The sequence below is a fragment of the Gordionus sp. m RMFG-2023 genome, chromosome 2 (genome assembly GCF_954871325.1).
Source record: "Gordionus sp. m RMFG-2023 chromosome 2, tfGorSpeb1-WG-v2, whole genome shotgun sequence".
NCBI classification, from domain to species: Eukaryota; Metazoa; Nematomorpha; class Gordioida; order Chordodea; family Parachordodidae; genus Gordionus; species Gordionus sp. m RMFG-2023.
In genome coordinates, this window is record NC_088776.1 from 8,870,309 (window position 1) to 8,885,312 (window position 15,004).

A 15,004-nucleotide genomic window follows, 5' to 3' on the forward strand; every position below is an offset into this window, starting at 1 on the left:
CGTGACATGTGCCATGTTGACTTTTTTTTATTCTTTACTTCTTCAGCTGAAGAACCAAAATTCTTCAAACATTCACCTGGCTTTCAATATTTTATGATTTTCTTTTATTATGTTTTGTTTATATTTTAAAATCAATAGGTTCTATAACTCAAATAATTTAGTTTTTCAGGTATATTATATTATTTAGAAACCAATATATATCGATATATCTCAAAAAAATTACATATATGTATATAATGATAAAGATTTTTTTTACAAACATAATTGCTTAATTAGGATTCTAAATATTATTTAAATTCCTAACTATACTGAGGATTAAGAATTGAATTCCCTGGTTCTATCATCATAAAACTCAACCCTATACTAGATTAACAATGACACAATTTGACAATACACCTCTGCATGTTATAAGGTCCTTCTAAAACCTATTCATATTTTTAATCCACAATTTAGTTAATTAGTTTTATAAATATATCTACTATAAAATAAAATTATGTTACTACTCTTTAATATTTCTGATTGCTCAAATTTTATTTTTTTAACGTGACTTATATATATTGTCATTGCTTGCTAAATATATACACCTTTCTTGCAAATATTTTCACAAAATATTCTTTTAATTAGCATTACAGATGACTATTGTGATAAAAGAAATTTTTTTTAAAAAGTAAAACTTAATAAATTTTATATTAATTTTATATTGACTACATTCATATTTTTCATCATTTGTTAGATAATTATTACTCAAATTGGTGTGGTTAATGTGAATAAACAAAATAGAGTTATATTTCAATATTCTATTTATTTTTGTGATTGATTTTTTAAAATTAATTTTGTTTTAATGTTTTTCAGAAAAATTACCGTTCAAACTTTAATAACTGGCCTGTTTTAAAATCATACTATTTTTTGGCTATTTCAAGCTTGTTTTGCAAGTTTCTGATATACATACATTCATTTTAATATAAAAAGTTAAGAATTTGTATTATTTTAAAAAAATACAAATTTAATTATGCATTTTTGAATTTTTTTTTTCTGGAAGAATATGTATTTTATATTCCTTTAATATTTTTCTTTTACACTATGCATCTTCCCATTTAACTAAGATTTACAACATATTTTGAATAAATTTAAATTGCTTTCATATAAACACCATCACCTTGTATCAAAAATCTTTTCTGAATTACTATCTGATATTCTAAGCAAAAAGGAATTTTTTTTTAAATATAAAGATACCTTACCAGTTAAGCCAGATAAAGAATAAAATTGATTATTTTATTATAGTAAATTGTAATCTTTTTTTTGTTCCACTATCTTTTAATCATATAGAAAGTAGAGAATCCCATTTAGTCTATTCATGATCAATGTAAAATTTTAGTTTATTTTTAAATTACTTATTTTATTTTAAAATCAGTCTTATAAAATAAATAATATATTTCTTTTTTTAATACATTTTCAATTTTTTTAGTTTTTTAAATAAAAAAATATATATCACTTCAATATGATGAATGTTCTTAATCTTTAATCAATTTTTTTTTAAATTTTAATTAAGACGCCATTATATCGGATTGAAAAACTTAATAATATCGGCCGAATTTCAATAAAGTCAATATATTGGTCCGATCCGATAAAAAAAATATCTGTACATCTGAAATATAAAACATAATTTTAAATAATATGAAAAAAAATTATACTCTTTTTATATATTAATTTTAACAATTAAGGAATCCAATAAATTATTATGAACATTTATAAAAATGCCTCAACAGTTGCCTATCTTAACTTGTATGGCCAGAAGTTAAACGTACCTTATGCAGCATATATATCTCACTCAAATCAGATTTGAAATAAGCGATATTAAAGATACAGAATTAGAATCACTATTTAAATTATTGAGATTTTCAACTCCCGATGAACAGATATTCTTGGACCCGTCTGAACTTAAATTTCCTAATAAAAACTTTGGATTGGTCGATAAATTTTTAGGGAAACGAAAATATCATAACATCACTATAGAAACTATAATAAACCCAAGAAGTTACAATAATACGTTGGGTTGTCGCAAAGAAACTCAAATTTCAATGGATCGCGAGAATAATGGGCCTCAGTACAATCCTCAAAAATTTATGTGCAATGGGTTATCCGAGAATAACTCCCACCAAGACCAATTTCCGAGTGAGGGTGAATGGCATACGATCAAAAAAAAGCACGCTAATAAATCTAATAAAACAGAGTTAATTGGAAAACTTGATAATGACAGCGAGAAAGTGTATCAAGATTTAAATTATAAAGAAGAGGAACCGCCTACCAACCAAACTAATTCTTATATAAACTTTTATTATGGCAACCCCTCGACTCATGTAATAAAGGGTCTTTTGCATATCTATAAGGAAAATGTTCCTCGGAACATCGAAAAACCTAACGAGAACACATATCCCAACCCTAACATCGAAAACAACAATGATAGAAAAAAGTTAGAATATCGCGATAAACTTACTACATCGCCACCGTTAAAAATTGGGGAATATGCCCGTTCCAACGTCGACGATAATGATAAATGCATATCCGGTATAGATAAATTGGACATCGCAGATAATCGAAACCACATTTCCCAAAATACAAATGATGAACCCCATAGAAGCTTAGATATGGTTTGTATCCTGTCAATCCCTCTTAGGTACACTACCCACCGATTTCTCAAATTTCTTTCCCCTTTCCTAGATTCTACCATCTACATACGCATACTGAAGGACGGTTCTCCCAACCATTACATGGCTCTCGTCAAATTTCGCCACCCCTATGATGCTACCGAATTTTATCACGCGTTCAACGGCGTGCCCTTTTCAAACAACATAAACACCCACATCATTCTCAACAATAATAATTCGACCTCTGTTCTCAATAATCGTACCCATACACCCATCAACGATGTTTGCCACGTGGTATTCGTATCCCGGATTGAATGCGAAAGTTTGGAAAATTGTTCCCCATTCCCCCCTTCCGGCACTACAGAGTTACCGAAATGCATTGTTTGCATGGAAAGGTTTGTAAATAATAAAAAATATTGTGCACTCATCTTTCTTTATTGATTGGTTTGTTATGCAATTATTTTTTTTTAGGTTTTAATCAGGGGGCCCGGAACAAGGGGCATTTTTGCGTTTCCGTTCAAATCCCGTTCCAATCTTATGTTTTTTAAAGTTTATCATTTATATTGGTTCTTTGTGGTGTTAATATAAATTTGAATGTCGAAAAACAACGTTTATCACTTATCCAGCTAAAAAAGATTATGAAAGAAAATAAAAACAACTTTAATATATGCACCTGTTAGATGGATGAAGATTTTAATTTATAGAAATAAATAACAAATTTTTATATATTTATAGGAGCGTTTTGGGAAGGTTGCGGAATACGCGTTCTGGTTCCCGTTCCATAAATTTACCCACCGGGCTTGAATAGGCTCGTTTTTATTTAGTCTAAATATTTGGTTTTTGACATCCCAATATTTTAATCGTATAGGATGGAAGAATCTGTAGAAGGGGTCTTGACCGTATTTTGCAATCATTCGTTCCACACTCAATGCCTCTCTCAGTGGAAAGACAGTTCTTGTCCGGTTTGTAGATTTTCCCAGACCGGCAACATTTCGACCTCACTTAACGATATCAACGACACCTCATCTTTTATCCGGCGTTCTACGCTGGAACTGAACGAAAACTCGGACGATGAAGTAAATGAACGAATCGAGGAAAATGAATGTCTAGAGGAAGGATGTGAATCGAGGGCGGATTTATGGATTTGTCTGATTTGCGGAAACGTGGGGTGCGGAAGGTAATTAAATATACATTTATTTCAATGGTTTGTGAAAGAAAACTATTTCTCGTGAAGAAAAACAGGGGTAAATAAATAACAAAATTTGATATTCTGCGTTTTAATTGTCATTTCTTTTATTATATTTTTTAATATTGTATTTTATGGTAATTAAGTCATTTTTTCTAGTTTTTTAAAAAAAATACAATTTTCTTTTACATTTAATTTGATGGCAATGAGAGATCCCTATATTGTAAAAAAATTTTAAAATAATACTTACGAAGGAATAAAATAAAGTTAATTTATTAATTTTGGCAAATGTAGGGTTAAACTTAAATTAAGGTCATTTGTTATTTTTATTTGGTATATACATCAAGGTACTTGGGAGGTCACGCTTCTAAGCATTTCGAGTTAACTCAACACACTTACTCGATGGAGCTCGAAACAGGTAGGGTATGGGATTACACTGGGGATAATTACGTTCACAGACTTATACAAAATAAAGCAGACGGTAAAATGGTCGAATATGTGCGGGAAGGTTCGACACTTTTGAATGGGTTTCTCAACGCCTCCAGGACTCGAACTAATGAAAGTGACGAAAAGGGCAGGAAAAATAAGTCAAGGAAGAAACACAAGCGCCTGCGCAAGTCTAAGAAATCGTGTCACGTGAATGATGACCAACATAAATATTCGGTCGAAACCGAAATCAATGCTTCCGATACAGTTGAAATTAAATCGTGCATGTGCGAGATCCTAGCCATAGAGGATGAAGATAAACCACAAGAAAAGGAAACAACGCCTAACGTAGTAGACGAAACACCGTTATGCCATATGTGCGGAAAATTTCGGTATCCTCCTACGCAAGTCCACGATGACGATGATCTAGGGTCCTCTTACACGGATGATAATAGTGATTATAGCGACTATTTCAATTACCCCGATTATAACGGAGACAACCCTTTAAGAATGGGCGTCGTTCAGGACGAGATGGAAAAATTGGACTCAGTTAGTCTCGAATATAGTTACCTCATGAGTCGACAGCTGGCTTCTCAGAGAGCTCATTTCAAGGACGAAATTGAGAAAATAGAGAGCGAATATTTATCCAAGATGGTGGTCCATCGGGACGAGCTTCACGCGGGCTCCTTGCAACTGGCCGATCTCACCAAAAAGTTGGCACTTTGCGAAAAGGAGAAAGAAAAATTGGAGAAAAAATATGGCGTACTCGGTGAAAAATTTGAGAAACTGCTCAAGAATTACTACGAGGAGAAGAGTATCAACAAATCTCTGGCCCAAAATCAGGAGCTTCTCAAAGGAGAATTATCGAGATTGGAAAATAAGATGAAGGAGTCGGTCGAAAGTAAAGATGGCGAAATACGTGAACTTCAAGAGCAAATGCGGGACATCATGTTTCACTTTAACGCTCAATCCCAAATCTCAGCTTCCGAACTTAACAGCGAAATTCAGGAAGGCACTCTAATCATTCCTAACGAACCACCCCGTGATAGCCTCAATAAAAACGCAAAAAATCGTCGAAATAAGCCGAAGAAATAAATAATATAAATTTGTTGCGGGAATTATATAGTATTTAAAATTTATTTATATATATATACTTTAGCAAATACATCTATTTTTTGGCCAATGTTCATTTAATCTTCCATATGCACATATATTTATCATAGTTTCGTATATTCCAAAAGTGTAAGTTTATTTATTAAAATATTTTGTAGCAAAATTTCGATTTATAATTACATATAAATTTTAGTCGATAAAACAAACTATCCTTGACGTGATCTCAGGTGTTATTATATCAAATTTATGACGAAGCAATATCATTGATTTTTTTTTTAAATTCTCGTGGTAAATCCAATGACATATAATAATACCTAGACTGACGATGCATTCATAATAATGCATTTGAAAGCGTCGTTGAATGCAAATCAGCTGGACCCGTCATTTTGGTAACCCATATAGTAATTATTTTCATGTTAAAAACTGCTATTAAATTGATAACTTGCTTCCTTATTATCTCGATGATCAGGCAATTCTTTAATTCAGACATAGGAATAAATTGGCCTCTCGTTTAAAATTTTTAATAATGATATGGGTATCCAAAATGGCCTCCCCAGCTGTTTTTCATTGATGTACACTTTTAATGAATGCACGTCAGTCTAGTTATTATTATTTGTCATCGGGTAAATCTTATAAAATAAAATTATCCGAGTTCGGGTGAGGGAAGCAGTATTCTTATATATGTTAGCGTCAATCCGTTTTTTCCGGCAATGAGTTATTTTTTCAACTTTAAATCATTTTTTGAAAGCGTTTTTTTAAATTTAAAAATCTGATTTTTACCAGAAATGTATTCCATCGTGTTTGGAATACTTAGCCTATGAATTTCACAATTTTTCCATGAACTTTTAAACTTATACGATTTATATTAGATTTTCCATATATTTTTTATATAAATTTTAAATGACTTAAAAGTTAACATGTCCACAATTCATAAGATAGGTATTCGAATGATAGAATATATTTCCGGTAAAATCCGATCTTTAACTTTAAAAAAAATTTATTTAAAATTGTAAAAATAACACATTGACGCTAACATATAAACTCTACGCACAAAATCTTTAAAAGACTAAACCCACGGGGCGAAGACAATGGTACTTTAAATTTTTTAGGCGAATGACACTCTTCGGTGTAGGGCGTCTAGATTGTTTTTTTTATATCTCTTTGAGTCTGGGATACTACTCATATTTGTTATACGTATAACATTTAATATGATTTTTGATTTATTATTTACTATGCTATAGTAATATAGTCAGGCACAAATGGGGAAGCGAGCGGGCAGCCAATGTTAGACTATCGGGGCTGCCAAAATTCGGTCCTCGTTCATCGATTTTGCTAATTTGGATTTTATTTCCCTTTCTTAAGGCCTAGGGAAATTATATTTCGATCTCTGGGTAAACCAGAAGTCTTAACACGACCCTGAATATAATATATTTTTAAAAATTCATTTTAAGATATATATAATATATATATATATAGCAAAGACTTGCATTATTACCATTTGCAAGGCCCGATTCGGATTTTTTTTAAAATATACGGCCCGACTCGGATATTTAAAAAAAACGGTCAAATCCGTGTATCCGGGCTTAGGGTTCGGCCTGCAGGTCTCTTATATACGTATCTAAATGTAATAGAAAAAAATAGGAATAACTTTTGAGAAAATATTATTTATATTTTGAATTGACCAATTGGGATTTTATAACGTTAAGGCAACATGATTAAATAATTAACCATTTTTATATAACTGTTTGATTTTTATATTATTATTTGTATTGTATATTAGTGATAAGATAACTGATAACTCTTTTAGTGTTAGATAATAAAAATAAATGAAAAATACATTTGCATATCGTTATTTTTTTTTATTACTTATTTTTGCTTTGGCAATAAAATTAAATTGGTCCCTCTTTGTTACTTGTTCCATTTTAATTATTAGAAAAATATTTAAATTTTTGTCGGTGTTTTCATAGAAATTTACTTTGGGAAATATCTTTAAAAAAATCCCCGAAAATAATTTTTCTCGTTTTACTTTATTTTTTTGGATATAAATTTTAGCCATAATTTCTTTTAAAAAATTTGTAAATTTGACCAGAATTTTTAACTAGAACCTGGAATCGCGCCAAATTTGAAAGCCAAACCTACTTTTTTAAAAAAATATTCAGAACGACAGCTGATTCTATGACTAAAAAGTCCTTCTACCCACCTCTTTACGTTGCTTTAAGACCTTTAAAAATTTTCATGAATGTCTAAACGCGTTTTTGCCAAATTAATTTCAAATTGGAATCACTGATCTCCTGGTTGAAAATGGATTAATATTATTTATTTATAAATTATATATAATTGTTTATGGTTAAAAAATATTGAAATTCAATATAAAAAAAATATATATATTTAATATGAAATTTTAAAAATCGATATGATTGCAAAATTTTATTATCGTATAACCATTTGTGATAAAAATAAAATTTAATAATGAAAAAAAATATGATTAAGCACTCTTATTAGCTTTAATGCAAAATATTAGAAATGTAAATATTTAAAAAAAAAAAAAAATTCATTACTACATATGTCAGACAAATCATATAATACTTTTAATTTGATACAGTCAGCTTAGAACATTGAAAACAGAAATTTTAAACTTTCAAATCGAAAAACATTGATCCAAACTATAAGATTTCTCTGGCACCCAAGCTAAAAGCGAGAAAACGTTGTTAAGAAATATATTAATCGTTCTAAATATGTTGAAAAACAATTAACTGCTTGGCTGAAAAATTATCCTTGCTTAGAGTATCAGACAGAATTACAGAAAATATTCTCAATACTAGCTGATGCTGACCGATAAAGAAAACGATAAATGTATTCAAAATTTTAGTTTTTATAGATCTTAGTTTTAAAAATATATAATATAACTACAGAAAATTACCAAGGGAATATAAAAAAGAGAAAATTTGAAAATGCATAATTAAATATCTATAATATTTTTTTTAAATATTTTTAAACTTTTTACATTGGATAGTAATATATGTATATCAGAAACCAGCAATCCCAGCCAAAATGGAATGATTTTTAAAATCTGGACTGGGCATAAAGATTAAAATCCTGGCTAGACCAATTTTTTAAAAATTAATTTATATCATATCCAGTAATTCCGGTATCTGAACAGTTAAACCGTTATTATTTATAGAAACCATTAAAAAATAATTGGTCAACCGATAAATATTATTATTAATCAATTTTAATTGATAGATATATCAGTAGCCATTTTTAGTCATTTCTATATTAAGTGATAGCTGTCCAAGTTGGCTTATAGACATACCTCTCTTTGTCTAAACCGAACTGATATTCATTACTCTTCGAATTCCTGAATTAATCATTTGGTAGATCATATGTGGGTGCGTTTAATATTTATTATTTCTCATATAAAATTCGAGCTCCATCTCCCCTACCAGGAATGGGTAATTACATCAGGAACCTTTCCGAATAAGGATCCTAAAACTGCCTCATGCCACCGAACATCTTATCATTTTGAAGTTTCTTTTTGAATCAATCACTGGGGTATACATGCAATCTTCCAAACCTTCATCCTTTTATAAGGTTCATTAAAAATGTGAGAAGTCTGCTAAATAACCCAATCTGTCACAGGTACATAAATTAAGATTGGAATTATAATACCAAAATATTATCTGGCACCTTTTGCTTAAATTGAGATTGTAGGACAACAAATCCGCATATTCACTGCACTATCAAATGGTTCTCTTATAAATAAATGGCAAGGTTGGTGACATTAATTACTCTTAGAGAAAATAAGTATAAAGGTTACCTTATCATGCGAAAAGGGGATAATTGTTAATAGCCATACTTTACATATTTAATATTGCAAATATGCCCATCTTAGCTCAATTAAATTGGCTATGATTTTAGACGATTAAGAAATCGATTGTACTTGTCGAAGTCGGAATTATTAAAGTTATTATCAAATTTGTGTTATATAACATTAAGTCGCAAATTTTGCGAGAAAATTTACAGTTATTTTTATTGAGTTAAGATGGGTAGAGAAAATGGCAAAAATTGTATTACATATTATTAAACTCAGGAAAAAAATATTACATGTATCATATTATTTGATTTGTTTTGGGATAAAATAGGGGGTACAAATGATATATACTACCTCAATAAACTATTATTTATTTTTAGAGGAAATGCTTTTACGTGAATTTTTCAATCTGTATTCTTTTTTAAAAATAGCAATGAGCTGTCATCACCAATATTTAATTCTTTTTTTTATTCTAATATTTGTGACTGCTAATATTTTATTAATTTCTCTGTAAAAGATAAATTCATATTTTATTGTCTAAAATAACAATAATCAGATTGCAGATTCCATTTTAAAAACTATTTAAAAAAAAAAAGACTAAAGTTAATAAAGTAAAACAAAATTATTAATACAAATAATTGCTTAACTGTTTTGAAGAACTTCGTTACATTTTTAAAATGATAAGAATTACAGGATCATTCATAAATGTAACGTAATGTTTATTATCACCTTTAGCCCATCCATGTCAAAAAAAAAATAATACCATATTTCATCATTCGGGGGCTTATTTATATTCCGAGTGCACTGTTTACCTGTATATATTGAATCCCTTTTTGCTCAATTTTTCTATATATAATTCGTTTTCTAAGAATGTACGATAGCAGTTACATTGCGAATGCTTGTTTTTCCTAGTGTTGTTAAATGGTTCGTTTTGGGCTGATTTTTAAATCGGCTAACTCAATATTCACCCAGAAAAATATTACGCCAGCCTAAAGATTTTGCTCCTAGAAGGAGCAAAGGTCTAGACATATATTATAAAATCTTCTGGCACTATTTTTCTGGCTAAAATATCGAGTTAGCCGTTTTAAAAAATCGGCTCAAAATGAGCCGTTTAACAACACTAGTTTTTACCAATAAGTTATTCGGAGCCGTCTCTGGCTTTGTCTAATGAGGTGGCACATTTTTTTAAGATTTTCAACATTATATCTAATTACAAAAAAGCTTTAAAAAAATTAATTTTTTCAGGTGGCTTTTCAAATTTTTAAGTGGCTTTAGCCTATACGCAGTGGAGGTCACGATCCGATCTTTCTTCAAACAGGACCGAAGCATTTAAACCGGACCACGGTCTTTAAAAAAGGCCGATTCAGTGGTCCAGGAATGGTTTTTTTATTTTAAAAATATCTTCCTTTTTACCTAATTTAGTTTTATTGGGATTATCAGTAAAATGCTTCTTTGACAAACTTATGGTTATCATATTTCAAAATAAAAATGAACTAAAAATTCACAAAAACTAGATTAACTCTTTTAGAAAAATAACAAAATTAAATATATTAAAAAAAATTGTATTAATTGCAAAATTAAATATTAGTAAAAACCGGTCCCGACTGTCGTCCTTAAAAAGATCGGTCTGGTTTGCTCCGGATTAAGACCGATAGGACCGTTGACCTTCACCCTATGCGCACTCTTTAGCGTTACCACCATGAGTAATCTCTTCCTTTGGAATGTAACTTTACTGAGAATGGATGTTTTTCCTTCTTAAGTTTTTTTTTATTTTGGCAGCCGCCTTTTAAGAAATAAGCATCAATTTTGAAAAATGACTTAGCACCAGATTTTTTCAAAAATCAGAACCCCTTTAATTTTAATTAAACTTATTATTCCATTTTCTAAAACTTTCTTTGCGATAATTTTTTTTTGTAATGGTTTCCTACTTTTTTTCTCCAGCATGGTAAAACATATTAAAAACTAGATGGCAAAAAAAATCAAATAGTAACTAATTAGCCTTAAACCATCAAATGTATAGGTCGACACCTCATACTTTATTCTTATCTATTAGGTTAATTTCTCTCAAAATTGGTCAAATATATATATGGCATGTATCTTATCTAAGTCCATTTATTAAATTAATCATCCCATTAAAAGAAATTTTCTCTTTCTAAAATAAAATACGTCATTCTAATTATTTATACTTTACATAACTTTTAACATTATTCACGCAAAAATAATTGAAATAATCAAGTCCTATTTAGTTTTCATATAAAAGCATTCTATAATAAATACCAAAGACCGACAGGCCCGGCTCGGCCCAAAGATCTGCCCGGTAAAAAAATTTATAAATAAGCCCAAGCATGGTCCTAGGAAATTATTATTTTTAAATACCCAGACCTGGCCAAAAAAAAATTTTTCTATAAACCCGGGCCGAATATAAATTGAAATCATTATATATATAATTAGTATATATGTATTTGTAGTACACAACACATGCTCTATATAGTGTTGTTAAACGGCTCAATTTTTAAAAACGGCTAACCCGATATTTTAGTCAAAAATATTATACAAGTCATAGGTAGTAGAATGACTTGATCATCTTTTAAACAAATCTCGAAGCTTGCTTAATTTTTTAGCTTAAATATTGAATTAGCCGTTTTTAAAAATCAAGCTGTTTAACAACATTAGCTCTATATATGTAGTATTTCATATTTATATGTCTTTATTAAGGTAATTTTTTAGGAATAAAACATGTCCCAAGTTTAAAAAAAAAAGCAAATGTTCTAAAAATTACAAATGTTCCGATTTTCAGTTTCATATGCAAAATAAATTCACATTAATTTTAATTTATAAATTTTGCTTATCCATCTTCCTTAACTTTTATCACCAACACGTAAAGCATTGAAACATGTTTTCCTTCGATATAAAAAGTAAGTTCACATTAACGTGCTGGTAAGATTGAGGTAGATTTAATTTTGTTAAACGGTTCGTTTTGAACCGATTTTTTAGCCAGAAAAATATTGCCTAAGCCTCAAAATTTCGCTAATAGATGTCTAAACTATGGTTCCTTCTGCAAAAAAATCTTCAAGCTTGCGTAATATTAAGAGCCGTTTAACAACACTAGGCAGATTGGTACACTTTTTGTTCACGAATAATATTATTAACCCGATCTGAATAAATAAAGTAAATTATGATAATAATATATTATTAAATGATATAGACCAACGTACATCATTATCTGATAAGTTGGTTCAACATATGTTGTTAGTCTGTCTAACATATGTTGTTAGTTGGTCCACCAAAAAAAATGAGCATTATAAAATCTTTTTTAAAAAATATTGTTATATTAAGAGACTGAATTTAAAGTAAATATTTATTTATATATTATTATTAATAGCAATAACTAATTTAATTTAATTTTTAAGAAACTTTGTATAAAAAAAAATTTAATTTAAAAATCATTTATTAAGTATAAATGCTATAATAAAAATTAATAATTTAGATTCATAAATATTTATTTACAAATAAAATTTTTTACAGTTAATTCAATTAGCTCAAAAACTAATATAGTTTTGCTTTTGATTCAAATGTTATTTTTTAGATTAATTAAAAATTGGCGTACACAATCGACATTAAATCTGTTCTATCAAATCCATCGTTAACACTTTTTTTAACCAAAAATTAAATCGTGGCCAGTCATTCCACTTTTCCAATACCTTCAATAAGGAAAGTGATGCTTCCCTCAAGGACATGTTACCAAATCTAACCGCTCATCATGCTCTTTTCTAATAAAGAATTCTTGACATCCCAAAATAATACCTAGGTTTTTTTTCAGCCTTTTCTGATACCGATCTATTCGTTAATAGCAAAGCACAGATTGAAGAAACTCTCAACTAAATTTATACCCCTCTCCTGGCTACAAGTTTCTCCCCTAAAACTCAGACTCAGTGATTTTAATAAATTAGCACCATTCCTACGCCCATCCTAGACGCATTATGAGGATTGAGGATTTTTGATTGGTTGAACGTTCCATCAAATACTCCCTTTCGAACATACAACCTAAGAATATCCCCAATTTTAAATTCGCAAACATAGATATTCGATGCGAATAGTTGGAAACAATTCCGAACCAAATTCACGGTCTTCACCTTTCTGCAAATTAATTTAGAATATTCATTAGGTCCCGTACGGGTTATAACGTAACAGTCTTCTCCTATACATTCTCCCTCTATTACATTCAGATTGAAAACCCATGCTGCTTAGAACTCTGAAGTCTCAGCACAAGACTGTAATCAAATCGATTGAAACGTATCCCCTGGTATATGGGTTTGCCTCTTGCATATAGTTTCTTAAAGTTACAGGAAGGAAAATATCTACACTCTCCGATGACCTCAATGAGTTTTTTTTATCTCCGCTTGGCTTTGAGAATCGCTGCACAAATTCCTTATCAACTCACGGTTCCATATGGTTTTAGAAGAAGGAAAAAAAATTTAATATTGTGCTATTTGTTATTTTTAAAATATTGTAAAATTTTTTCCTGAATGCTCTCATTCGGACTTTTTCCAAGACTTACAAGCCAAATCAGGTCCACATTGCTAGAATGTAACGAATAGCTGCGATACATTTTACGAAAAATACAAGCAACGATACAAATAATGTTCGTATTTCCTTTTCCTTATTATTCGCATACCTTTTCTTATTTTTAAGAAAAGATACCAAATTTATACATAAATAATTTTTTATTCATATTACATATTATAAAATGTATTGATTTAAAAAATGGATAAATATAAAAATTAATATGAAACATTTTTTTTTATTAAAAAAAAAATTATTTTTTAAAACTAAGTAAAGATTCCCTTCTCTTTATTTTAAAGTTCAGTTATAAAAAAAAAAAATCCAATTAAGATATTTTCTTATTATTTATCCCTAATATTTTCTAAATATTGGTCATAAAAATATTCCAAAGAAAAAATCAAATATATTATCTAACAAATTATCAAATTTTCTTTTAATTATATTTAAAAATAATAGCAATAAAAAATGTAGATTAGTAAAAATAAAAAAATAAATTACCAGTATAATGATTATATGAATTTTTTTTATTATGATAGTTTCTAATGTTTATCAGATGTACACCGATTTTTATTACATTAAATTTAAGTGCGAAATTTTATTCGATTCTATATAATAAATAGTAATACCTTTCTTGGGGAAATTGATGGAAATGTTTTTCTCTATACCATTCTCCTTCTATTTCATATCTTTAGGTAAAAAAAAATATGATGCTTATATTTATATTCAGAATTTTATATCGAGATTCACACTTTTAATTTATAGAAATTGAATCAATCAAACAAAATATACGGTCTTCATTCAATTCAAAAAAAAATATGGATTTATTTTAATATTTCCGAGAAAATTTGGAGGAAATGAAAATTTTTTTAGCTTCTTTTTCTCTAGAAAGAAGATTTAACGATTTCCCCAAGTTGGGGTTGGGTTCCTAGGGAATCCTTGATCAAAATTTAACCTAACATGAATGAAAATTTTGAAATCTATGTTCGAACGGGCATGCATAGTTCAGAGAATGTCAGCCTAGATCGGAGTTTAACTCTATGATAGGCATCTATTATATCTGTATACTATTTAATAAAAACAATAGGAATTTTAAGGATCTGTCAGGAATTTTTTGCCTAGAATTTAAATAATTTAGAAGAATCTATTGTGTTTTCCCATCTAGAAGTTCTTGCGATAATATAATCTTAAACTAGAAACTCTAATAAAAACATATCAAGGTTTAAAATTTCCACTTATTCGTTGATTATATATGGCTTAGGG

The 15,004-nt window shown here is 29.0% G+C and overlaps 2 protein-coding genes across 5 annotated transcripts in view; both read left to right on the forward strand.

Annotated features, from left to right (window-relative positions):
- Positions 1-47: 47 nt before the first annotated feature.
- LOC135925022 (BRCA1-associated protein-like) lies at positions 48-5,534 on the forward strand. The gene is made up of 4 exons (XM_065460157.1): positions 48-169; positions 1,722-3,040; positions 3,514-3,822; positions 4,179-5,534. Exons 2-4 carry the CDS (start codon positions 1,809-1,811, stop codon positions 5,350-5,352), a joined length of 2,715 nt encoding a protein of 904 aa, XP_065316229.1. The 5' UTR covers positions 48-169; positions 1,722-1,808; the 3' UTR covers positions 5,353-5,534.
- A 2,575-nt stretch (positions 5,535-8,109) lies between these two features.
- LOC135925307 (neuronal acetylcholine receptor subunit alpha-10-like) overlaps positions 8,110-15,004 on the forward strand; it is a 45,827-nt gene continuing 38,932 nt past the window's right edge. For 2 of the 4 annotated variants that reach the window (XM_065460561.1, XM_065460564.1), the window contains exon 1: positions 12,642-14,436. In XM_065460561.1, the coding sequence (XP_065316633.1) occupies positions 14,388-14,436 (49 nt within the window). In that variant the 5' untranslated portion in view covers positions 12,642-14,387. Of the gene's footprint in view, positions 8,224-12,510; positions 12,532-12,641; positions 14,437-15,004 lie in introns of those variants that run through there. The other 2 variants (XM_065460562.1, XM_065460563.1) reach the window with 2 other exon arrangements.

Bases quoted from the DNA above. Each gene is read 5' to 3' on its own strand.
- LOC135925022 (XM_065460157.1), top strand. From the start codon at position 1,809: ATGCAGCATATATATCTCACTCAAATCAGATTTGAAATAAGCGATATT. The intron at 3,041-3,513 runs GTTTGTAAATAA...TTAATCGTATAG, and splicing joins TGCATTGTTTGCATGGAAAG to GATGGAAGAATCTGTAGAAG. The intron at 3,823-4,178 runs GTAATTAAATAT...ATATACATCAAG, and splicing joins GGAAACGTGGGGTGCGGAAG to GTACTTGGGAGGTCACGCTT.